General features: G+C 35.6%; 1 protein-coding gene and 1 long non-coding RNA gene across 4 annotated transcripts; one reads left to right on the top strand and one right to left on the bottom strand.

Annotated features, from left to right (window-relative positions):
- The first annotated feature begins 1,584 nt into the window (after nucleotides 1-1,584).
- Nucleotides 1,585-4,413, top strand: LOC124888092. The gene is made up of 2 exons (XR_007046051.1): nucleotides 1,585-3,176; nucleotides 3,276-4,413. It is a non-coding gene; the product is annotated as an uncharacterized LOC124888092 (long non-coding RNA).
- LOC107840490 lies at nucleotides 4,245-27,247 on the bottom strand. 3 transcript variants are annotated; one of them, XM_047398404.1, is made up of 20 exons: nucleotides 26,981-27,247; nucleotides 25,706-26,010; nucleotides 25,484-25,604; nucleotides 25,213-25,295; nucleotides 22,993-23,210; nucleotides 22,790-22,895; nucleotides 21,706-21,788; nucleotides 21,299-21,511; nucleotides 20,414-20,770; nucleotides 19,960-20,131; nucleotides 18,992-19,183; nucleotides 12,418-12,627; nucleotides 12,232-12,324; nucleotides 11,811-12,025; nucleotides 11,089-11,622; nucleotides 10,923-11,003; nucleotides 10,723-10,808; nucleotides 7,057-7,797; nucleotides 4,870-5,023; nucleotides 4,245-4,729 (listed from the first exon to the last, which is right to left on the bottom strand). In XM_047398404.1, the coding sequence occupies exons 1-20, from the start codon at nucleotides 27,093-27,095 to the stop codon at nucleotides 4,645-4,647; spliced, it is 4,164 nt and encodes a 1,387-aa protein (XP_047254360.1). In that variant the 5' UTR covers nucleotides 27,096-27,247; the 3' UTR covers nucleotides 4,245-4,644. The 3 variants fall into 3 exon arrangements, with proteins under 3 accessions (XP_047254360.1, XP_047254363.1, XP_047254365.1); XM_047398407.1 differs by having other exon boundaries at nucleotides 25,706-25,909; nucleotides 26,981-27,118; XM_047398409.1 differs by lacking the exons at nucleotides 25,706-26,010; nucleotides 26,981-27,247 and having other exon boundaries at nucleotides 25,213-25,413; nucleotides 25,497-25,604.
- Between the last annotated feature and the right edge of the window lie 230 nt (nucleotides 27,248-27,477).

The following is a 27,477-nucleotide window of genomic DNA, read 5'->3' as shown; positions in this document are numbered from 1 at the left end:
TGTACCACCACCAACAATAAATCTACTATATTTCCACATAGTGGAGTTTGGGGAGGGTAAAATGTATCCAGTCTATACCACTACCCCGAAAAAGTAGAGAGGATGTTTCTGATAGACCCCCGGCTCAGTATAAAATAACAGTAATCAAAGTCGCCATAAATCATGAAATAAGGAGAAATAATAGCGATACAACACTCGCAAAGCAATACTATACACTAACAACAATGTCATATATCAAATAATTTTAATTTTTGAAATTTCAATCTATGGAATTGATATGTGAAATGGTAAATATAGATGATTTATTCTTATTAATATTTTTACTGTATGAAAATGGTACAAAATTTGATATCCATGATTTAGTTTAACCAATGCTATCAACGCATATGATTCATACAAAATTCGGTTCTTCTTAACATGATTCATACAACTGTGTAATAAATTCATATGTAGTACATATAATGAAATTCAAGCAAAAAAACTTGATAAAAAATGAAATTCAATCCCCTACAACAGTGAAATCAACGAATAATAAGAACATATAATGAAATTCAAGAAAAAAAAATCATAAATGAAAGAAAATCGAACTCCCAAAGATATAAACGTTTGATAGATAACAAAGTTGATACTGAAATAATACTCAAAATGAAAAAAATTATTTATGAAAATGAATCTGAAAAAAAAAAGTTTAGTTAAGATGAAACATGTGAATTGACAAATAAATATATTTTCAATAAAGTTGTTCTAAAAAAACATGAGAGTTTTTTTAAGAAAGGTAAAACTATAATAAATCTAGATATAATGTTTACCATATTTTTACTCCTTCCATAATTATCAACACATCTATTTACGAGAGATGAATACAAACTCCTAAAAAAAGGAGTTAAATATTCTTTTAAAAATTAATTACCGATTTTTTTCAAATAAAGCAAATTAATTAATTTCTTAAAAAGTTACTACAACTTGCAATTAAAAAGTTATTAAAACAATTATCTAAAAGTGTTATTATAGCTTGCAATTTTCATTCTAATAAATATATAGCGGATAATTTTTACTTTTTTAAAAGGCTATAAAATGATAATAAAATTCCTTAGCTATTCAAATGAGAATTGTTTCCACCAAGTAGCCATTTTTATCCTTTTCCCATAAAATGATATAATGGATTGGAGTTAATTTACATCATTTTGATGTAAAATTTAGTGTAATCGGTTGCAGATGTCTCTAAGTGGTACCTCGGGACATAAGTTTAGTAGTATAAACTTTTAAGAGATAATATTCTAAAACTAAACTTATGCTTTGAGGCATAACTTATGTATTGGAACATAAATTAACTTGAAATCATGCATTGCGAGGCATAATCTGTGCCTAGAATCTTTTTTGTCTTGTGATTTATTTTAGAAATATTAGGAGTACTTTTGTCCGCATTTTTATTGCTTGAAGTGAGCAAGAATTAAAGGACAAATTATGTAATTCTACATCCTAAGTTATCATCAATATCTAAAATTTCATTCCTTTAAATAATTACAAAAAATTTAAATTTTATTTTATTTCTCTAAATCTCAGGGTATATCACATCTACCCACATGGACCCCCAAATTCATCATTACGAATTTTTTTGCGATAAATAAAGAGAAAAAGATGTCCTACGGTACAATACTAGTCGAACTTACTCCCAAAAAAATAAAGCTTTTGTAGATCCTGATATCATCAGAGATGATATAGAAGATGCCGATGTGGAAGAGGAAGATAGAGAGGACATTTTCAATGAAAATTATTCGATTGCTTTACTATCTTCGGCCACTTTACTCTGTCTTCTGTGCGTGTTAATGGTGAATGAAAGGTGCTGATGAAGGAGATGCAAAATGAAGCGATGAAGGGCATGAAGATATATCATGGAATCGAAAAGATACATCATATAAAATAATATAAATGCTATGTATCTCGATTTTGTGAGATACATAAGAATGATGTATCTGATTGAGAATATGACAAACAATATTTATCATAATTTTTTTGTGTGTTCTTGATACATAAAACTTATGTATCGGAATGAGATATGTATTACTGATACATAAAAATTGATTGATTAGTTATATATGGAAAAGTAATGTATTCGAATGGTGATGTATTGTGACCCTAGGTAATGTATTCGGCAATTCAAAATGTGAAATTTTATGTAATTTTGAAAAAACAGAAATAAGATTTAATTAAATACTAAACAATTAAGACAATTAAATACCATGAATTTGAGGAATAAAAATTAAATATCACCCCAAAACAAATACATTTCTGCAAATGACCTAAATTTAGCTCATTAAATTTAAATCTTAATCCAAATTTAAGGTAAGTGAAGGATTTGTTGTGTAGTGCAATTGTTGATGTGGCCAGTGGCCATGCCATTATCCTTGGCCCTGCCACACTGCAAGAGTAGCCCACTACGTCCAAATGACTTGTTTTTATATGAATTCTATTTTATACGGTCACACAGTCTTGGATTCTCTATCAACCCCCAGTAAATAGCAGGCAAGAAACCACAGAGTCTTGCCAGTGTTTCCACTAATAATAGTCCTAGCCACATCAGTGTTCTGCTGCCTTTGTCTTAGCTAAGTAATGGGAATTGTGGAACTCCTTAAAATAAAGACATAAAGGCGTTCCGTGCATCGAGAAACCAATAAGATATTCTGATTAAAAAAAGAAGGTTGTGGGAGGTTGACCGTTAAAATCTAAAAATGATCATAGGTTGTGGGAGGTTGACCGTTAAAATCTAAAAATGATCATAAAATAAATAACCTCGATATATATCTTTCTTAGAGTCTTCAAAAATGTTGGTCCGCCGGTATTAGATTCTCCAAAATTGACTTGTTCTGATGTATGATTACCTTATCAAATTCTTTTTTTTTTCTTTTCTCTCTCTTTACATGTGTACATAAATGTGATGAAAACCTTGTTCACCATTAGGCATCTACCAAACATACTGCGAGTTACTCCGCCTACCTAGCGACAAGAACCAACATATTGCACATAATTAATATAAGCATTTATCCACTTAACATCCAAGTTCCTTGTTTATCTCATACTTTGAGCAATGAAAACTGGAACGAGAGTGAGAAAATCCATAACAGTAGCAGTTCTTCCAGTGGCGTTCCTATTCCTGCTTTCTTTTGTAGCTTGTACAGGTTAGCTCCATTCTCCACTCAGACCTTATGCTTTGTTATGCACACTTGATTCATGATAAATCTTAACTGAGGTTTGCTCTTTTTTTGGTTTTGGAATAGGACCATTAAGGTGGATTCTTCTATCAAGCTATCTCATCTACTACCTATCTTTGTGTCTCTGGATTTTGGCTGCATTGCATACTACATGACATTCGATCTGTATACCATCATGAAGGGACCAAAATGAGTGATTTCCATCATTCACCGACTCTATTTTCTTGGTCTTGTTCTCGAGCTATCTATTACTTTTTGCTTTCCAGCAACCTCTTTGAAAGAATCAACAATCTCGTTGTGTAATGAAGCATGAAGAGGATAACGTATAATATTCATTTTCAGCACGTTAATTTAAACAACCCATGTCTTCAATGTTCTGGGCATCTCCATATCACACCTGCTCTTTTATTGGGGTTTTCATGTAGTATTGAGCAAGTTCGAAAGGTGCCAAATTTTGTCTCAGGTAACTCGCAAATGTAACTAAACTTTGATTCAGAATATACGACAGCATAATCTCTGAGATGTTTAAAGATGTTACTATCTTGGGATAAATAAGCAATCAAGTTATAAAGAAAACGATGGATGCTGTGACCCATTGACATTCGAAGTTTTTGCTTGAAATCACTACTCGCATGTTGTAGGGATACTTGAGGACAATGGATGCTTATCTTAGCAGAATTCAGAGGCAACAAAGTGCACGATTACTTCTCTCAATTCATAGAGTCAAAATAGTTTTAAGAAGTTTTTACTTAACTGCATACGCTCTTCTAGTTTAATCAAAGAATAAAAACTTAGAAGTGCAGTCACTTGTCAAAAACATTACACAAATACTAGATTCAGCTGAAAAACTACGTTAAATCCCACATGTCAGTTCAACGATGGAACAGATAACCAATAGAACGAAATAAAAAATTCTAAGAATATCCGCATTATGATAGCATCCAACAAGAACAGAAATATTTTACACTGGTAACATCAAAATAATTGGATGCGCATAAACAAGAAAAGCATTATATGACGAGCAGAAGAAATTAACTGATAAAACAAATAAATATATTAAGATAAAACGAACAGCAGTACGACCATTACAATGCTATGGTGAAAGATACATCAAAAGTTTCACCATCTAAACTCCCGGGGATATTATACAATTCTCATTTCTTGGTAGTTAGTGTTTTCTTGGCCTTCAAAAGCTATCTACTAACTAAAACATACAAGATTATTTCCTTGCAACAACTATTGCACTAATTGTTGGTACGTCATATAATTCACCTTCTGAATGTCTCAGAAAGTATCAAATATAAATGATACGTTTATAGAAATAAGAATATGCTCATCTGTAATAACATGTACAGTATTTCACACTTCATACTCAAAACGGAGAAACCTCACCCACATAGCATTCCTCAAAATGTGTTGTCCAATAGTGAAAAACTTAATTTCCACCCTTCATGTCATCAGGTGCGACGAAATCAAACATTTGCATCCCCCTCCCAGCGACTGCAATCTGATAACGGTTCCTGAATAAGAAAGCAGACGATCTTATTTAAAGAATATTTTAAGGCAAGGGGAAAGATAGGTAGAGGTAGGTTTTCAGAAAGTGAATGAAAGATTAAAATAAGAAAACCAACAGTAAAGCATGAAAGAAACGATTACCCACCTTCCACGGGCGCTAGCATCCAATGCCTCAGGCTCCGGTACACTAACAACCATATGTTCGTGCTCAATTAGTTTGCCTTGCTGTTCGAGATGCCAACACCTGATGCGTTGGTCAAGACCAGTAGAAAATACCCAACGACCATCTGTCCAAATACCTGCAGACGACACACTAACATCACGTCCAGGTCCATCCTTACATGCAAATGATGATTTTATCATTGGCATTTGACAAGAAAAACTCTGATGGTTATCAATGGGTTTCCAAAAGTCTTAATGGTCTTCTCCGCTTGTCCATCCGTTTGAGGGTGAACAGCTTTTAGGACCCGTTATAGTCATTATGAGTTCTTAGTTATGTCATTTGGGTTGACTGTGAGCATATAATTGGAGAATCTGGTACTATGGCAACACCCAGAGAAAAAGTGAGACACAGTTCAAACTGAATATTCCCAGTGATAATTGGTATCTTATGTGTGGCAATGCATAAAAGAAGAGGAGAGAGATACTATAGACAGGGTTTAGAAGTACATGATTTTACACAAAACACTGCTAACACACATAAAAATAAAACTACTTCCAATTTTTTTAGTCAGTTCGGGTTGTATTGGCTTTATTTGGAGGAGGCTCAATAGTTTGTTATATCAGCTCCAAAAGGATAAGTTACATCAGAATTTATATAGGATTGAACTACGGCAGGGGAAAGGTAAAGAGAAGGGGCCGTTTTGAGTGACTGATTTTCCTGGAAATAATCTTTCTTGGTGCATAAACTAGGGTTAGCCTTCAAAGGCGAGGGTACCCGTTTTTGCTTGTCAGACAGTAACCCATCTTGGTACAGCTTCCAATAGAATCAGAATGACCATGAATATGTAGGCTGATCTAGTAAGGATGAACTCACTGAAATTCCTTCACCCCTTTTTGGTAGCTATGTTTATCACCATTACAATACAACTGCAAATTCAGAACTTTCACTCAACCATCTTCCCATGTCCAGGAAAAAAAAAATCCAAGCACCAACTTCATAAATTTTAGCTCTCTCCAATCTCAAGCCATATCATGTACAACCAGCTCGAAATGAGAGTTCAAAATATTGATTACTAACTACCAATCCAAATCTTTAGCCATAGTTATCAGGGGCTAGCCAACAAGTTCCAGATGATAGTGCCTGTTTACTCTGGGTTTTATTCTTTAATGCTAGGAGAGCGAAAGATGCCGGTGTAGTTTCAGAAGCCTCAAAAAGATAGACACTTGATGGATCAGAAAGAATAAGTTATGGTATTACAATGGTTCAAAATGAGGTTGATTTGAAAAAGCAAAGTAGCTCGAACATTTGGATGGATACAGGGAATGATCCTAATGGAAGTAGCTAGTAGAAATGTACATTAGTTGGATAAGGGCAGAAAGAGCTTCAAGTATTTCCCAATTACTTCTCTTTTCCAAACCTCTGCTTTCTTGTTCCACAGCATTGACGTTAGTAAAAAATGAAAGATAAGGGTGTGGAGAATCCAGAAACATAAAACTCTTTAAGAGTACTCATTTTGTTACGGAAAATATTGAAATAAATCTATGAGTACTCATTTGGATAGGTATTAACAGAAATATAGATTTCTACTGGCATAAAGGACCAAATGAACTTACAAAACTTCTTTTTTACCTTCTTTTTTTTTGAAGAAAAAATTTAATAAAAGCTTACAACATTATCTAATTCGAAATGGCTGGATGAAGCCAATTGAGGATCACATTTGAATGGTTTAAAAACAACATGACACAAGAATCAATTCAAAAGGAAGGGCTGGTAGAAACTTGACACCCAGGGCAGCAGGATGTGAAATGAGAATAGACTGAGCTACACAAAGATCAAATTTGACATACACGGGGCAAACTTTATTTTGTAAACATCGAAAAATAAACTCTGGCTTGTGTACAAGTCACCCAAACATTAAAGCAAGAATTCATGTGATGATTCTTTTTGAGAACCTTCAGAGTAAAGGCCAAATTTTGGGTTTACCCTATCCCTCTTCTATAGTTATTATAATTTTTCTGGACCATAGCACCTGAAAATTCTATCGTGAAAGGTGAACAGCTAGAGCTTTCTGTTGCAGCTAAATGACGCAATGCAAAAACACAACCCAAAACAATAGAAAGAAAATGAAAGACAAGTATGCATATTTTAATGAAAAACTAAATCAGATACCTTTGACCGCAGAGCTGTGAGCTGAGATGATTTTATCACACAGCATAAATTTAATATCATGACTTCCCACTTGAAAATAATGAACACCACCACCTACATTCTGTGATGTGTCACTGCTCTTTTTCTCCGAAGTTGAGCTTTCAAAACTCTGCCTCATAGATGTTGGAAAGAAATCTAATCTCAGACAGTTAAGTGACTGGTCGTCGCCCCCACTCAAAACATAAAATGTAAACCTTGGATCAGATACTTCAGGACCATTTATGTCTGAAACATAAAGGCAGTTGACCCCTGATTGGTGAACATCTTTGAAGACATGCAAGGGACATGCTTTCTCTAATTCTTCCTTAATGCCAGTGGAGGTGTCTGGAGAAGATACATGTGTGTTTTCCACCGAATGAGAAATCCCTCGCAAAGCAAGATGTTGCACATTTTTGTCAGTTCCTGGATCAGTTGTTGCACAAAAACCATTACCTGGCTTTCCCTTTGCAACGGGAACTTCCGACAATTGTTCATCACCTGTTATTTTATTGGAAACCTGACAGCCCAACAATCTCCTCTGTCGTCCACCTTGGCTTCCTCTACCTGTTCGTGGTCTTTTCTGACTGTCTAGACCTTTTGCTATTTGAAGTGCTGATAATTGCCGCATAAAATTTTCAACATGATCAGTAAGATCCCAAAAGGCAATACTACCATCAGTAGATCCACTAATAATAATATACCGACTTCCAAACTGAATATTGCCTGCAAAATCAAGATTTCAATCAGATCAAAAGGACAAGAAACTATACAAGACAGGATTTATCACCAACCTCTGATCACGTGAAGAGGGAAAAATACAGTATATGACCTCTATACAAGAATGTAAATGCAAGTAAAAACCTGTAATTCTTTAGCAGTTGCAACATAAGGATCAGAACCTGAGAAAAACTAACTAGAGGCTTGTTTTGTACCGCCAAAAAGCCATCTGTACAGCGCAGGAGTGCTCACATTTTTTTGCTTACCCTTTCACTTCCCTTTCGAAATTTGGCTTGCTCCCGGCAATTGTTTCAAAAATACCAGTAGACATCTTTTCAAAATCCCGGAAGGCTGACAATTTCTTGGTGCCAATACCACTAAGTCATAAGCACAAACAATCAACATAAAAACTTACTGATCTCTTGGAAAATTTCCTCATTTTGTTAATCATATTTGGCAAGATCCATACTGAAAGATCTTTTTATGCTTTACCAGAATATCTAATTCAATATTGCAAGTGTAATTCCTCGCATATTTTTTTCATAAGTTTATCGGCATTAGTATTTCAGGATAATATTTTTGTTTTGAATTACATTGAATTGCATGATTTTCTCGTAGACATAAATCACACAGTAACATTGTTCTTTATTTATCTACTCCTACTTCTAGCTAGGAAACTTCCCCATTCCACATTCTGCTCCTTTTAACAAAATATATCAAAAATACTCCCTGTATAGATATTAACATGCACAAGTGTAATATGTTTCCATGTTTCTATATAATCTGAGCTCATGATCGCTCTAAAGGAAACTAATATTGCTTGTCCTGGTGCCTTTAATCACTACTTGCAGGGGGTCTGCTAGACACTCTCTATCTCTCTTTTTTATTTTATGAAAAGTTAGAAAAGCTCATCACTCTTATCATGTGCTCGAGGAGAAAATGTCATAATGCCTAAGCATGTCTTCTATATAGTCATGTAGTACTGAGGTTGTCTCTTTCTTACTTGGTACCCCTGGCAAGTGCTTAGGTCTCAAATGTGGATCCACGTCCTCACATGTCTTTACTCCCATCTACACTAATTCTGCAAGATACTCCTTATTTGTCTAATCTTTTTTTAGCTCTATTATCTTGTCTATCACAAACAAATGCACATATGGACCTCACACACAAAGAGGTATGTATCTCTCATTTACACCAAATAAAGCCTCCCCCCTCTCTCAGGTCCTACACATAAGCTGTTTCATCACCTCCCTCAAATCTTCAATTTGTAAAGTGTCAAAGATCAAAAATAGTTAAAAGAAAGTTGTTCTATGAGTTGAAGCTTTGAACAATAAACCAAAATCAAACATCACAAAAACATAAAATAAACACACTTTGTGAAGCATGATATGACAAGTAGCTATGTCAATAATACCAGAACCCATCCTATATCTTTGCTCCCTCTGTGCCATTTTATGTGACGCTCTTTTCTGTTTAGTCTATTCCAAAATGACATTTTCCTATATTTAGTAATAATTTAACTTTCAACTTCCCCTTTTACACTTGACATGATTTTATCACCAAAAAAATGTCAGGGCATGTTTAAGACCGAAAGTTTATAATCTCTCTTTCTTGAACCTTGTGCCTAGCCAAACACCTCACATAGAATTAAAGGGTTGGGGGGGGCTTAAAAGTACCCCCTTCAACGAGTGGAATTCTTGTTACTTCAGAAAGGCAGGTATACACTACTTCCGCAAACTCTAATACAAGAATGTAGACAAGCCCTGATCTCTCATCACTCAAAAGGTGAAGAACAAGGTTGCTAGCAGTGAGGACAGTGTTTCTTAATCAGCATGATCTTAGGTTTGACCAATAAACCAAAATCAAACATCACAAAAACATAAAAATAAACAAACACTTTGTGAAGCATGATATGATAAGTAGCCAAGTCAAAAATACCAGAATCCATCTCATATCTTACTCCCTCTGTGCCATTTTATGTAACACTCTTTTCTTCTTAGTTTATTCCAAAATGACACTTTTCTATATTTAGTAATAATTTAACTTTTAACTTCCCCTTTTACACTTGACATGATTTTATCACCATAAAAATGTAGGGGCATGCTTAAGACCACAAGTTTGTCACTCTATTTCTTGGACCTCATGCCTAGCCAAACACTTCACATAGAATTAAAGGGAGGGGGCCCTTAAAACTTAAAAGTACCCCCTTTGACGAGTGGAATTTGGGTTACTTCAGAAAGGCAAGTATACACTACTTCTGCAAGCTCTAATACAAGAATGTAGACAAGCCCTCATCTCTCATCCCTCAAAAGGTGAAGGACAAGGCTGCTAGCAGTGAGGAAAGTGTTTCTTAATCAGCATTAACCAGTACAGTTACTTCAATGGATCTTGGGTTTGGGTGTTTGCCACTGTCCCAGCCTGTGGTGGTGCAGGCCAAGCCTATCTAAAAGACGCTGAGAAGAAGATCAAGAAGGCTGGTGGTGCCATTGTGCTCACATTTAGCTTTGTTTATGTAAGTTTCAAGATTTTTGTTTATATTCCTGGTTAGAATCAATTAATGGAGAATCAGAATGTAATTACTGGATCTTTGTTGAAATACATTTGGGAACATTACTATGCTCAAAAGGCGATCTTAATACTTGTTAAATATTCCCTCCATCCCATTTTACTAGTCTCAAATTACCTAATTTGATTTCTCCTTTTACTTGTCATTTTTCATCAATCAAGAAAAGACAAAAAAAAATTTCTTTTTTACCCTTAGTATTAATTGTTTTTTCTCCAAATTAAAATGTAAACATCATTTAATAGGGATACTATGATAAAGTAGCCATGTTATTAATTGTTTTTCTTAATCATTGTGCAATGTCAAATTGGGACGAGTAAAATGGGACGGAGGGAGTACATTTGAAAAGAGTTGTTAATCAACTAAACCTTGAACTGAGGGACATGAAGGAACAACGACATGTTGCAAAGCAAGTACTGGAGATGACAAAGGTGTCAGCAAAGCAACATCAAACCTGAAATAGTTATTGGAAAATAAGCAACCAGGTCAGAAACAAGAGAACGTGTTCTCTGCAGAAGGGAATATAAGGTATTGTTACTAGGACATGTTGAGATAATGGACTACATACCAGAGTCGGTAGGGTAACAAAAGAGCTCGTAGTGTAACTGTAGCATCTGAACATGCAACAACTACAAAACAAACTGAACACCTGCAGATGAAATAAACAGGAGGCAATTTGATCATATTCACCTAATTTGATTGAAAATTATGGTGATCACCGTTGATTTACTGACCTGGTGCCTGCAGTTTGAACAAGAAAAGCAGTAACTGCGAGATATCTCCAATCATTTTCACATATATCTGGAATGCATGGTTCTGAATAGCTTCTCTCGTCTTCCGAGGCAAATGATCCGCCCTTTTTGACTGTACCACTAACTTTTTGATTATTTTGTTGTTTTCCATGATTTCTTTCTCTGGTTGGCATATCAGTAGAAAGCCACTGAAATGATGCAGATGATAATGAACCATGAAAACGTAAATCATTTTTAATGTTACACTCTGAGTCAAGGGTTCCTTCCCTTATTCTCATCTTACGTTTTTGTTTCCACGCAGTTACCACCCTTTTTGCACCCACTGATATTAGTAAAGAACAATCCTCTGGGTCCTCTACAAACCATTTTTCACCGTAACCGTTCTCAGGCATGTCATTTGCATCCAGCACCATTCGATGTAACCTTGACACAAAGAATATAGATCTCACAGCTGATCCACCAACATGTTCACCAAGCAGCTTGGAAGTTGACCAATTTTCAATTTCTGAAGCATACCTGAGACATCAGCAAAATAAATAATTTGCCGGAGAACTTCTGAAGTCAAAAGAAAAGCAAATTTGCAGATATCAAGATCTATACGGGGAACTCAATTAGGTAGGAAAATGGTTTAAACAAAATAAAAAATAGTTAAATTTGTTACCCAGGATTAAATAAATGTATCAAAATCAGAAATGGCATCATACCTTGTCAATCGCACAGTTCCATCTTCGCAACCAGTTGCAACCCAAATCGTCTCAGAAAAAGTATCCTGTTTTTCATTTAGGCTGCACGATGGATCTAGAGAGACAAAACATAAGGTATGTATCTCCCTGCCATGGAATTGCAAATGAAAATTTTTGGGATACATCATCCTCTCACTGGTGGTCACCCATTGTCTATGAACATAAATGATTCCATCCTGCAAAGAAAGAGCTATGGTGTGGTCAGAATATTAATCCAGCTATTAGAAGAATTGTTATTCTGGGTAACTATCTAAATATACAAGTCGTGCAATTCTACTTCCCTAAGCATTATGGACTAAACCTACTTTTGCCAGTATGATCACTTCCTATACTCCAAATCCCTTGTGAAACAGGAAAATGATACATTTGGAAAAGAATATACCTTGACATAAGCAAAGCAATTTTTCATCTCTGGTAAATCACCAAGAAAATAAGAATGAGGACGCCTCCATCCACCACAAGTAACTTGCAAAACCTATTCCAGCGTATGTAAGATCTTTATGATGCACAGAAGAGAAGGAGAAAAGGAGGGACATTATATTGACCAATTAGGCAAGAGAGACAACACCTTTGTCTCGGAAATTAAATTCCATATGATAAAGTCTGCTGAAGAAAATCCTATCGCACAGCTGCTGCTAGATAAATCATCATGTTGGTCAGCATTAGTGAAGACTGATTGTATTGTACTTAGCTCTTTCACTTGTTTGATCCCTATGAATTCCAAGTTATAACGACTTCTATCATGTTCAAAGTAGCATATGCACCCATCTCCTCCAGTCTGAAGAAAATAGCAAACAAAGGATAAAAGCTACTGCATTAGACAACACAATCACATGTTCTTGGCACAAGTACTTTCAAGCCATGAATCCAAGAAATCTCTAATATTAATGGCATATGTATATGTAATAATTTGAATGCATGTCGTCGTACATAATCGAAACTGAAAAAAGAGTCATCTTTCTTTCTTCCTCGTCTTTCGGTACACAAAAGATACGCCACGAACAAATATTGAATTATAATATCACAAGAAACAGAAAATGTGTTTTTCTCGACATACTTAGTGTATTTATTTTCTGTTTGAACCTACACCCATTCAACTTAACTTTCTTACTTTATGTTGAAGTAGATTTTTATGCTCTAGTGTAGACTTATATGATGGCAATTCTGAACATTTATAATGGACAAAAAGATAATAAGGCAATCGGGAGGTAGGATTTTCGTCAAAGGGGTTCGAAAAAGAAAAAGTAAGCATGCCAATAGTGCTGGCAAATGTGTGGGTTGGATTAGGTACGAACGATCGAATAAAATATGAAAGATCTTATACACACCAACCAAACCAACAACCAAACGACCCCTTATGAACTCACAACCAATATTTATATTTGCCCATGAGCCAAGGCAAAGGACTTGACATAAATAGAAGAAATATCATTGTGTCACCATAAAGTCAGAAATTTAAATCATGGTTACACGCAAAACAAAACATACAAATAAAATTGATTTATTTAAACTCTTTTTCAAATAGTGCATAGCGAGATTAACGATTTGAAATATTAAACTACTCATGAATTCAATAATTTTTATCTAAATTAAATATTTATATCGGAAAGTTTGTTAAATATATAATAATATTTGGATTGAAATCAATTTACTGATTGAGTTATCACTACATATTTATTTCAAATTTAAATAAAAGGCCATAAATTTAAATTTTCGAATAAATTTATAATAATAAGCAGCAACAACAACAACAAAAAAACCCAGTATATTCCCACATAGTGGGGTCTGGGGAAGGTGGAATGTATGCAGTCCATACCACTACCTCCGAAGAAGTAGAGAGGTTGTTTCCGATAGACCCCCGGCTCAGGACATTGACAGAAAAAAAATCGTCATAGAACAAGAAACGAGATATAATAACAGAGATACAACACCCACAAGGAAATACTATATACTAACAAATCAAAGGCACACACCTCCCCCAAACCCACCTAACTAGAAGCTCCAACCTATGTACAAAGCCCTACGACTACTAGCCAAGCTACCCAAAGTACTCCTAACTACTGACTACGACTCATCCACACACACCAGCCCTCTATCTGAATATGCGTCCTCCATACCTTCTTATCTAGGGTCATGTCCTCAGTAAGTTATAACTGCTCCATGTCACTTCTAATCACCTCTCTCCAGTATTTCTTTGGCCTACCCGTACCTCGCCTAAAACCATCCAAGGCCAACCTCTCACACCTACGAAATGGGGCATCAGTGCCCCTCCCATGACATGCCCAAACCATCTCAACCTCACTTCCCGCATTTTGTCCTCCACCGAAGCCACCCCCACCTTCTCCCGAATAATCTCATTCCTAACCTTGTCATCCCTAGTAAGACCACACATCCACCGCAACATCCTCATCTCCGCCACCTTCAACTTTTGAATGTGAGAGTTCTTGACTGGCCAACACTCTGCTCCATACAGCATGACTGCAACATTGTAGAATTCACCTTTCAGCTTGGGAGGCACCTTCTTGTCACACAGAACCCCTAAGGCGAGCCTCCATTTCACCCATCCTGCCCCAATACGATGAGAGATATCCTCATCAATCTCTCCATTCCCTTGAATCATAGCTCCAGGATACTTAAAACTATCCCTCTTACAAACCACCTGAGAATCCAACTTCACTACCACCTCGTCCTCCTGCCTTAAGTCATTAAATTTGCATTCCAAGTACTCCGTCTTGGTCCTACTCAACCTGAATCCTTTGGACTCCAAGGTTTGTCTCCAAACTTCCAATTTATCATTAACACCTCCCCCCATCTCATTAATCAAAACTATATCATCCGCAAAAGCATACACCAAGGCACTTCTCCTCGAATATGTCGCGTTAACACATCCATCACCAAGACGAATAAAAACGGGCTAAGAGTTGATCCCTGATGCAACCCTGTCAAAACAGGGAAATGCTCTGAATCTCCCCTTACTGTCTTCACAGGAGTTTTTGCCCTATGATACATGTCCTTAATCAATCTGATATACGCCACTGGGACCCCTCTCACCTCCAAGCATCTCCACAGAACCTCTCTAGGAACTTTGTCATACGTCTTTTCCAGGTTAATGAACACCATGTGCAAGTCCTTCTTCCTCTCCTTATATTGCTCCACCAGTCTCCGCACCAGGTGAATTACCTCTATCGTCAAGTGACCAGGCATAAAACCAAATTGATTCTCAGAAATAGACACGATCCTCCTCAACCTCCGCTCAACCACGCTCTCCAAATCTTCTTCATGTGACTCAACAACTTAATACCCCGGTAGTTGTTGCAACTCTGAATGTCACCCTTATTCTTATATAAAGGAATCATCGTACTCCATCTCCACGCCTCGGGCATCTTTGCCATCTTGAAAATCCCGTTAAATAATTCGGTTAGCCACCTTAAACCAGCCCCACCAGTAAACTTCCAAAAACCTACTGGAATCTCATCAGGCCCCGTCGCCCTACCTTTTTGCATCTTGCGAATAACCTCTCTGACCTCCTCCACCTTAAAATGCTGACAATAGCCAAAATCACAACACTTCTCTGAGTGTTCCAACTTCCCTAACGCAATGTCTCTGTCCCCCTCATCGTTCAAGAGTCTATGAAACTACGATTGTAATTTTTTCTTAATGTGAACATCCTCCACCAATACTCTGTCGTCCTCCCCCTTGATGCACTTCACTTGATCAAGATCACAACCCTTACGCTCTCTAGTCTTAGCAAGCCTACACAACCTTTTTTCCCCGCCTCTCTTCTCTAATCCTGCATACAAGCTCTCAAACGCAGCTGAAATAATTGATATGTGAATAACAATGAGAGGAATGTTAAAATATATATAAAGATTGAGAAATAAGGAATTTAGGGGTCGTTTGGTAGGAAGGATAAGGATAACTAATCCTGGGACTAATTTAGAAGAGGAGCTTATTCCATGTTTGGTTGGGACAAAATACATGGAATAACTCATTAAGAAATTTAGGGGTCGTTTGGTAGGAGGGATAAGGATGACTAATCCTGGGATTAATTTAGAAGAGGAGCTTATCCCATGTTTGGTTGGGACAAAATGCATGGGATAACTCATCCCGGAATTGTAGTGGTTTTCTTATCCTTCCTTAGGGGTGGGATAATTAATCCCGAGATAGCCCAGATTAGTAATCCTGGGATAACTTGTTTTCCTACCACAAGACCCCTTATAGTTGGTATACTGTTGTAAGAGTTGTTTGTCTAATTATAGTTGGCATACCAGTAGGACACCCACACGACTGAAGGCTCAAAATCCAAGAAAATCTGTATCCATCAAGAATGAAACTCAAACAAAATAGGAAAATTTGAACCCCTTTACCGCTGAACATAAGTCTATAATCTTATTCTAACAATGAATTCTACTTTAATTTAAAAATTAAAATACCAACAAAATTATGCTAAATGAAAAAAAAACATAAAATAATTAGAAAATAGATAATACGAAGAAGGAAAAGTTGGGAAATGAAATATAAATAATATAAAAGATATATTTTTAAAAAATATTAGAATAATAAAAATAAAAATATTAGAAATAAAAAAAATGTAAAAATAAAAATAGAAATAAAAAAGCAACCAGCTTGTAATTACACCATGTAATTTTTACCAGCAATTCACAGCCCCCCACCCCCCCGGTTAAATTAGATAATTACCCCCTGTGAATTACACCCAATTACCTGTTGACCAAGTAACTACCTGCAAAGTTGTTCGGACTCGGGTGCGGATCCGAGAATTGAATTCATCAAAATTTAAATTTTAAGATACGAGGGTGTGAATTCGAGTATGGATACGAGGGCAGGGATTCTACTTTTTCAATTTCAATTAGGAATACTATTAAGAATTTTGTTATTATACGTACTATTAAGACTACTTTTCAATTAGTAGTACTATATAAATATATATTATTATAATATATATTGATTCTTTTTAAATTCTAAAGAATAAAAAGTATAAAACGACTGACATCATATTTTATTATATTGATTCTTTTTATATTCTAAAGAATAAAAAATATAATACCCCGACATTGTCTCTTTCTTCCCCAAGACGTCGAAATCGTTGTTTCTTTCCCCTAGCTACGACGGCGGCGGCAAGTTGTAAAATACACGTACGAGTGTCTCTTACAGTGGTCGACCTGGAAAAAGTATGGCCGATGACTTCATCGGCGACTGTAAAGTTGACAAACAAATCCAATTTTCAATTGTCTGGTTCGGCTGGGAAGAAAGAGACAGTCGTACTTCTAGTTCGGGTAGGAAGAAAGAGACGGTGTCGGTATAGAAGTACTAAAATATAAAAAGTTTTAATATAATAAAATATGATGTCGGCTGTTTTACATTTTTTATTCGTTAGAATATAAAAAGAATCAATATATATGGTAAAATAATATATGTTTATATAGCACTCCTAATTGAAAAAGTACTCCTAATAGTATGTATAATGACGAAATTCTTAATAGTACTCCTAATTGAAATTGAGAAAGAAAAATTTTTAGTTGAATCCCCGCACATGTATTCATACTTGGATTCGCACCGCCGAATCTTAAAATTTAAATTTTGACGAAGTCGACTCTTGGATCCGCACCCGTCTCAGATACCCGCACCCGAGTACGAGCAACTTAGATTTTCCCCCAAAATTTTTCTTGATTTTGGTCAACGTTTTCGGATTCATTTGACTGAATCCGAGACACACCCCCACCAATGTTGGTGCGCGTCAAGACGGGTTCGACGGCAAAATCGAAGAGTCCGCGCAACATAGATTACCTGACCAACCAAACATGTCAAACTGTGTAATTACACCCAATTACACTAAATCCAATTCCCAAGGAGGTTTTCCAAATAGGCCTTTAATACAGATTTTTGTCATTGCTTTACACTAAGTTCTGATTTAGTTTTTGAAAGCTTTATCATATAAAACAACACAAAAGGCCTAAAAATGAAATATCAACAGATCCTTAAACTCAACAAAATCTCAAAGAGAGAACAAAAATATCACCTTAAACCCAAGCATGAATTCGTTTAGGGGTTGTTTGGAAACCAACTTGGTAATTGAAATTGGTGTAATTACCAGGGTAGCAATTACACAATCTAATTACACAGTATAGTAATTACAATGACATGTTTATTTGTCATAATGTAATTACATGCACACTATTTTGGTTACACAAGTGCAATTACACAGTTAGATTATTTTTTAGAAATTATATTCAAATGATGTGTCTTTTAAATGATATTAAATTAGGCATTTGAAATACATATTGCCTCTTGAAAATATATTAATTAATAAACATATATTTTTAACTAATATTATAAAAAATAATTGATATATATTTTTCAAACTAATAATATTCTGATTTATTCAATTATAAATAATAAAAAGTACAATTTTTTAAGAACATCATGGAATGCATGTTTAACAAAAACATTATTATTATAAATATAATAACATAAAATTATTCAAATATTTGACCCAAAAAAATCAATTAATGAATGGCATGCATGTGCAATAACGAATCAATACTACCAAAGCGAATAAATTGAAATAAAAAATATAAAATAAATTCAAAATTCAAAAAGGAAAGTTTATACTCGCAACGATGAAATTCTACTTTAATTTAAAAACTAGAATAATTATGTGGTTATGCTAAATGAAGAAAAAAATGTGCGCAATAACATGAAATCAAAGCAAGTAAATGTTGGAATTGGAGAAGAAAGAAAATGAAAGATAAATAATGAATTATGAAAAATATATTTTTAAAAGAGAATAAAAATAAAAAAAATAAAAAAGATACAAAATAAATTAAAAAGAAAAGATTAAAATAAAAACAAAAAGAAGAAAAAAAAAAATTAACCTTGTAATTACCGGCAACTCTCACCTCCCCTGAGAATTGGAGAGTGTAATCACACCCTCCCAATTACACCCACTTTCCTGCTAACCAAGTAATTATTTGGCCAAACAAACAGGTCAAACTATGTAATTACACTCAAATCCAATTCATAGTAGCTTTCTAAATAGGCCCTTAATGTCATAACTAGTAGAAACGAATAATCATTGCAAGACGAACTAGTAGAACCGAATAAGCATCCAACTAAGGTCTTACCGAATGAATTTCAAGTTGTGTAGGACTAAAACTAGCAATGGAGATGCTACACACAGTTGATATTCCATGAGCTCCTCTGAAATAGCTGAGGGGACTTATATTTATTTCGGAAGCTGTCGACATGCTAAATAGAATGTCTCTTTGCAATGGAAATAGCAAAAGATTACCATGAACGTCACCGCACACTAGTACCTACAAAAAGGAAATAGATTTAGAATCTTGTAACTTACCTTAAGTGATATTTCATCGTAATGGGTTGTTCAAACTTGAAACAGACAAAGTCGAGGTATATTATTGTCTTGCAGAGCTATAAAAGGAGACATAACATATTTGAAGCAACTCCCTCTTTTAGGAACATATGGGATGCCTGGGACACTCAATTTGTATGGAGGAACTTCATCTTGAGAATCAAATAGCATAGTAATTCAAGAATTATTTGGGACAACATAATTTGTTCAGAGTAGTACAAATACTACTTATAGTAGAAGACACGCACAATGCAGTAAAGAAGCCATATGCACGGTTCTTTTAGCTTACTCTGTCCCAATTTGCTAGTCTTTTCTTGACTAGGCACGAATATTAAGATCAAAGTTGATAATATGATTTCTTTAATATTTGTTGAGAATCCCGGGAGCTGGGCCAAACTTTGACCTTCATGTCAGAGAATATAGGAGAAGGACAACTTTGTATTAAGGATAGAAGAAGTCCGGAAAAAATTTGGCGGTATTTAAAATGCATTAAAGCTTTTCATTTTTCATTTTAGGAAAATGAGCGCTTTGGAAAAATCTACAAAGGAAGTAACATAGGCATTCGCAAAAGAGGGAGTAATACTAAGAAAATGTTTGAAGCCATAGAGGACAAGTTTGAAGCAATAGAGAGAGAGAACAAATTTGAAGCCATAGAGAGAGAGAGAGAAGGAACAATTGGCTAATAAATTTCACAATACATGAACTGTAAAGGATATTGACCTCATTCTCTGCTGATGCATCCAAGCACATTATCCGCATTCCAAAGCATGAGCGAAATTCTGCTATTAAAGATACACAACACCTTCTCATGACATTGTAAGAAACAGAGGGCAAAGGATTGAACAGCCTCCATAATTTCAATGTGCCTCTAGGATCCGAAGTGAAGAGGAACCTACGAGATAAGCTCATCAGCATATATGGCTTTTACCAGATCAGACACGTAAATGATAAAATTATCCCTGATATTTTTCAACCAATAGATACAGATTTTATCAAATATATGTGTTCGTAGGCGTGTGTTTGTAAGTCCACGCCAATAGCATACTAATGGTACTGAAAGACAAGATCTTGTTTGTCAAAAGTCAACAAGAAGTAGACAACATAGACTTATAAAATTTTCATCAATTTTCTATTTAAATGTCACGAACATTCTTCTGGCATCATCATAACTTACATTGGTCCCAAAGATTTGCACCAATAAGTTCCAAGTAGTTGCCTCTCTGGTTCAGCTGACCATGTAGACGTGAGTTCAACTCTAGGATTCAAGACATCACCAACAACTTTGGCGATCATCATAGTGCCTTTACCATTGCCAACAGCAACCCAATTTACAACATCTTTAGTAACATTAGAGCAGCGCGACAACAAATCCATGCAAATTATTGGTCCTTCCTCTCCAATATGGAGAAGTTCAGTCCATTTCACATCACCAGCATCATCTAATTTAGAATGGTACACATATCCATTGTTTGTGGCAACATAAAGAGAATCTTCTCGAGAAAAATGCAAGCATCTTACATATTCGCTTTTGCTGCATGAAATTTGATAAAGCCAACTGATCAGTCAATAAGCACTTAGAAATCATGTGCACAAGTGAGAACAAGTAAGTTGTCCAGAACTAAGATAGGACGCGTTGCATGAGCAATATAAGAGAATTTTCCTGAAAATTGAAAAATACAACTTGCTTTTTGAAAAGTATCCCTGCAAAAAATATAATACATCAGGACGAAAGTTTTTTTTAAAAAAACAGTGGTTTCCGATCAGCTTGCACTCACCTCGACCATTTCACTGGATACCTGCATCCTTCCACTAGGACAAGAATCAGGTATCCTGCCAACCAAGTTTTAAGCAGATTGGAAGAAATCTCCTAACTTTTTTGTCTCTAAAAGATTTGAAACTTACAGCCGCAACTAATTTAACATAATCTTTAACTTCCCCCTCACACAAGATACACACTCTAGGGATAAACAAGATGAGCTTCAGTGGCTTATTGCTACAAGTACAGGAAGAAAAATGAACTTTGAAAATCATCACAGAGAAATTGCAACATTAGCTATACCTGTTCATGAGGCCATTATGCTCTCTAAAATTTGGAATATAAAGAATAAAATCCGCCTTTTGAACAGTTGAATCTTTTACTTCCACAGTACCTCCTGCTGACCCATTAGAAAACGATGCTTGCAGACGGTGTACTTTTATTGAAGAATCAAACCCCGCAGTCACAAGGAGTGCTGCATCAGCATCATAGAGACATCTCCAGATCCCTCTCCCACTGTACCAATAAAATGTGAAATGGTATTTATATCATAAAGCCAGTATATTCTAAGCTGTAGACCGCAAGAAAATCAACTACACAATAAATCATGAAGTCACTTTAATGAAATAAAAAATGAAAAATAATGATTTAATTGGTACTGTAATGTAATTAAAAAGTCACTTTCATTATGAACCTTTCCTTTCACTTACACGTGCTCTTTGATTCTTGTAAGTTGTATGCCATCCATTCCCCATACACGACATGTGCAATCCTCGCCAGCAGTTACGATTAACTAAGCAGAGTCCCATATAGACAGACAAAGCCAAATACTTAGAAGTGATCCTCACATGTCCGCATTTGAAGGAAAGGAATGCATAAATTCTTGATTAACCATCACAAGTACAGTTATACAATAAAAGTTACCACATAGAATCATCAAATAGAAAATATCCCCCTTATGAAGAGCCCAGAACTGTCTGATAGAGGAACACTACATCTGGCATTGAATTCACAAACAACAACAACAACAACAATTTACCCAGTGTATTCCCACCTAGTGGGGTGGGGTCTGGGGAGGGTAAAATGTACGCAGTCCATACCACTACCTCCAAAGAAGTAGAGAGATTGTTTCCGATAGAATTCACACACAAGAAAAAAAAAAAAAGCATCACTGGTTGGGCTCTCTTGACTTGCCAAAATACCGTATCAGTTGCATTGTCTTCATTATCAATATGAAAATAGAAGATTTTGGCTTGCAATGATAGGGTGCTACACTTGATTACAGATAGGCTTTTTGGTTATTTCATGCTTGTTAGATTGTTCCCCAAGTATTAAAGTAAAGTCGATTGGAAAGATAGAAGTATCCATATTCATATCGATATTCTTGTGAGATCCCAAAAAGGAGCAGCTCTAAACAATTACATCATTGTGGAGTGTCAGCCTACATAAAATGTGACTTCATTGTGGAGAACAAGTTTAACCAAAACACAATCTTCTCCTCCACTTTTTACAAGCTATTCCATCTATCCACATATAAATTCCCTATTTTGAGAATAAAACTCCATCAGTTCTGAAGGGTCTATCAGACAAGTTTTTTGAGCTGACTAGCTATATTCGCCTGTCAACCCTAGCCATAACAGTGCTTCAGGCAATTTTTATGGCTTTATAATAAGGTTGCAGAGTTACTTTTAATATCTGCAGATGCAGACAGTGCAGTACTTTAGCATGCTCAAAAGCATATTCCCCTACGCTGTGAAAGTGAATTAAAAAGTACTGTCATGAACAGGAACTTACAGAGTCAAATATACAGCAGTCCCATATTCTAGCACTGTGACCAAATAAGACTGAGTCGTCAACCACGTGGTTGGGACCATCAGCACCAAGCGTCCAGATACGAGCGCTGCACTAACAAAAAAGAAGAATACAACACCTAAATCGCTGACAACATGGTTCAATGGCTCAATATATACATAGGTGTCAATAACAAAAATCTGAACCTGCGATCATCAGAGACAGATACTAGTTTAAATCCATCAGCCGACCATGCAAGGCGGAAAATTGAACCTTCGTGTCCAGTTAGTTTACATATATTTATGGCTTCATATTGCTGATAAGGAAGCTGGAGATCCTCATAATTGGCCAAAACTAAAGGGTCTTCAGTAGGACTTCCAATAACATCAGGACCAGCTTTGCGACCCACTTTCCAAACAAGAACCTGCCAAACTCAGGTCAAGAAAAATAAGTGCCTCTTGTAACACATGCAGATATCAACGAGCACAAAAAAGGCGTAACAACATTGAACAGTGCCATTTTTACAAAAGATTAGGTGATAATTTTGTTCTGATAGAAACTGTAGTCACAAGAGAGACTCATACAGGCTATAGAGCATATCTTCAGTCACTAAACCAAATTTAGCGAAAACTGCAGGAAAAAAAACCATATTATCTGCTTATAGTATGCAAAAATATCCAAAAGGAAGTTTTTCAGGAACACAGTCTACAAAGTGCAACAGAAACTTTTAAATAGCGGCCCAAGGCTTAGTCCAAGTGGCAGAAGTTGAGGGACTTATGACTTAAGTCACAGACTCTAAACCTGGTATTAAGTGGAGAAGAGTAGAGGGGCGGCCAACTATTCCCGAGTCTTGAGGGTGGTTGTTGGTTTTAAAGGTTACCCCAGACGGATTTCTCGATCATTAAAAAAATAAAAATCGAAACAGTGTATTTAGCTTTTCTGAAAGCAGAACAATTTTAACCATGTGTTTTATGAGTGAGGGAGTAAGTCAAAAAATTGGAAGCGTGGAAAAGTAATAAGCAAAGGTTATAGGATTAAAACATGTCGACACAAAATATACATTCTAGTGAAGTCTATAAGTAGAGACAAGAATGGTGGTGCCTAAATGCAACCAATTAAAATATCTAGGCTTATTCTTCAAGGAAGATGGCATGGTACATGAAAATGTGATACATAGAATTAGAACAAAGTTGTTGAAATAGAGGAGTGTCATGGAAATGACATGGCATAGAATGATACCTAAGAAAGTAAAGGCAAATTCATGGTATAGGTGAGAAACAACAACAATGTTGTATAAAATAGAATGTTTAATTGGTACAACCAATATATCCACGAGATTAGTGTCATAAAATTAAAAATGTAAAGGTGGAAGCATGGTCATACAACATTAGCAGATGATCAGAACAAATTGAGGGTGCAAATAGCACTATGGCCATTTCTATGTAAACTTCCATATGCACTGACCCAAAAGTATGATATCAAGATTATTGTAGGTGATAAAAATAGAAGGGGGTGCAACAGCACACATAAGGATTGAATGAGAGGTGGTCGCCTGAAATTATTTAGACATATCCCACATAGGGCCTTCATATGCATTGGTCTGTAGGTGCAGTTGTCAGATGAGTTACAAAAAGAGAGGAGATAAACCTCAAATCACTTCTATTTTTTAATAACGGCAGACCGGCTTGCATGCACCTTGATTATTCCACCAAGTACTTGCAACCTCTCACCAACAAGGATATCGAGTAACTTTGTCCACCAAGGCTCGGAAAACGAAAAAACAAAGGAATGTTGTTTGTCTCTAATGAAATTCAATCAGTCTCCAGGTCGGCACCCATTTCATTTACCAGAACCTCAAAATAGGGTTTGAAATACAAATCACTTGGGCGAAATTGTCTCAAGAGACCTATAATCTCCTGAATTTGCATATTTTAAAAAATATATATAATACAATAGAAGTAAAGGATCTGTGTAAATGATGTCAGCTAGTTCAGAATAAGAATTTGTTGCAGTTGTAATGCAAACATTACGTTGGGTATTTTTCAAGAGTTCTTCTATTCTTGTATGTCTGTGTGGGAGTACATTTGATTTAAAGAAAATCTAGCTTTAGAGAATCCCTTACTTGCCATAAAAAACAAATATTTGAAGTTGGAACAAATTAAGCCTAAATGGAACAGAATGGACTAATAATTCATCTGGCCCACCCCAACTATTTTAGCATTTGACACTATATCAATTGATTATATAATTTATCTAGAGATAAAATTGCGGTCAAAAATTATCAGAAGGTGATGGCAAAAATATCTTTGACACAAATGAACATATATGCAATGTATCAAGATACTCCTAAGTTTGGACAAAAGTACTGGAAGAAGGGGAATATGATAAGATAGAGAGTGGGGAAAAGGATAACCAAATATTGGTACCTCATTAAAGATAGTTCCAGATGCCACCTGGAGAGATCCAACATCTTCGCCCCAAATCCTCATGGAGTACAATAAACACCTCTCTAAAAATGAGATGAAGAGGAAAAGTCAAAAGCATGAACCCTGGCATCTATGGTTGAATTAAGTCTCCTAATTAACAATAGAACAGCTAGCATTGTCACTGGTATGCATTGCTTTTATCTGCAACAACCACTTAGCGCTCAAAAAATAAACAAAATGAAACTGAAAAGATGATAATTAACAAACCAACCTGAGCATCTTACTCTGGAAAGCAGAGAACATCTCAACATATCCCAGATATTCACAGAATTGTCACTGCATCCTATAGCAAGACAATCACCACCATCGTTTGAAGAAGTAGCACCATCCCACTGCCACCACATGTTAAATATCATAATAAGCATGAATCCCTCAAAACATTTAAGGAGACATCACAGGAGGCACCTACTTCATAACTTAGGAAAAAGTTTACCTTCAAAAAGCTAACATCCAAAACCCAATGAGTAAACTTAGGCAGCAGGAGCACGAGACTTAAAGTCAAATGGAAACATGTTTGTTGCTCAGTTTGAGAATTAGAAACCCTTTGGATTTGCAAGCTGAAAAGTTTAACTCTCCTTTCACCATAGACTGCAATCTTGAAAGTAACAGGTGAATCCGAGAAGTGTTCATTAAATGCCTGCAAAGAAACTCCATGCACACGAATTCCGTCAAAGACATCAAATGATCTTATCAATTTCCCAATCGTCAAATCATAGACGAGGATTTGTGAACCAGTTCCTGCAGAGACATTAATTTGTACGCTTACAACCAATTCACTTGAAATATAGTATCGAAGAATAACAAAGTGCTGCATTTTGCAGGGCATTTACGACATGACCCAAATAAGCCTCACTCACGGGTATTTGAGCAATTCTTCCAGTTGATTTTACATAACTTCCTTCTTGTATCAACAAAACATCGCCCATTAATATAACACCAACATTATTTGATTCCAAATTCTGAGCAATGCCTATTGTATTCTCTTCAAATTATAGTAATTCACCTGCCCATTACTTCATCAAGATGTAAAAATATGAGCAATGCCATCGCCTACATGAACTATGTACCGGTGTTTAAACTCTTTACTTCTCTATCTACAATCTTGTTCTTCGATTTCTATAACTATCTATTGTTTCATGTAATTTGGGTGGAGTAATATTTTGTCGTGGTACTTTCTACTACTATTTGTTGTTAGCTATTATCTATTGTCTCTTGTACTTTCATTACTTCCTTTTCTAAGGCTTTTTTTTTTGTCTTGAACCGGGGGTCTACCAGACAGCACACTCTACCCTTCCAAACCCCACTTTGTAGGACTACACAGGATATGTGGTTGTTGTTGTAATACGTTCGCCGATAATATTACTAATTTCGTCAGCTCGAATAGTTACCCTGATTCTTTCTTCATTCCTTTTTGAACCAAAAAAATAATATTTCTGATAACATTTCAAATCGTGTACCGCCTAATCTGAAAGTGGAAACAAATTACAATATCTTAAATTAATATGTTCTGACGTCATCGCCACCTATTAACAAAAAAAAGGGATTATTTTCATGTGCTCAGGCCCGAAGAATAAGAACCAAACTAACAAGTGAGGAGCATGTTGCGTAACTAAAACATCACATATGTTCAACAAACTGAACATGTGTTTGATTTCAGAAGAAAGAAAAAAAATTAACGAACTTCGTGTGGGAAGGAAAGAGAACGAACCAGCTAGAAGAAAAGGAAGTGAAGACAAGTCGGGAGGAAGGTGTAGAAAGCAGAGTGCAGAGATTTCACCAAGGTACTGCCCCCTCTGCAGGCGGCTACGGCTTTGCCCCGCCATGGTTGGAGGACGGCGGTGGCAGCTCCGATTCACTACTACTGGCAGTCGGCAATGCAACTGGAGATGTTCCTTTTGCGGCAATGTTCAAAATCAAATGCTAATGGTCAATGGGCTAGCATTGTTAATTCGTTTTTCGAAAAGTGGCACATACAGCCACGTTTGGGCAACTGGACCAAAATAAATCAAAAAATTAAAAAATTGATCAAAATAAGCCACTTATTTAAAAAGTTATCAAAATAAGCTAAATTTAATAATTTATTACATTTTTTACTTTTTTTCTTAAAGATCAACTAATAGAATTGACTTTTTAAAAAACATAAAAAATTATTATGTTTTACATATTTATTTGTAAAACGTAATAATTTCTTACATTTTGTCAGAA

Source organism: Capsicum annuum, chromosome 1, assembly GCF_002878395.1.
Source record: "Capsicum annuum cultivar UCD-10X-F1 chromosome 1, UCD10Xv1.1, whole genome shotgun sequence".
Classification (NCBI taxonomy): domain Eukaryota; kingdom Viridiplantae; phylum Streptophyta; class Magnoliopsida; order Solanales; family Solanaceae; genus Capsicum; species Capsicum annuum.
This window is presented reverse-complemented; position numbering and strand designations above follow the sequence as displayed.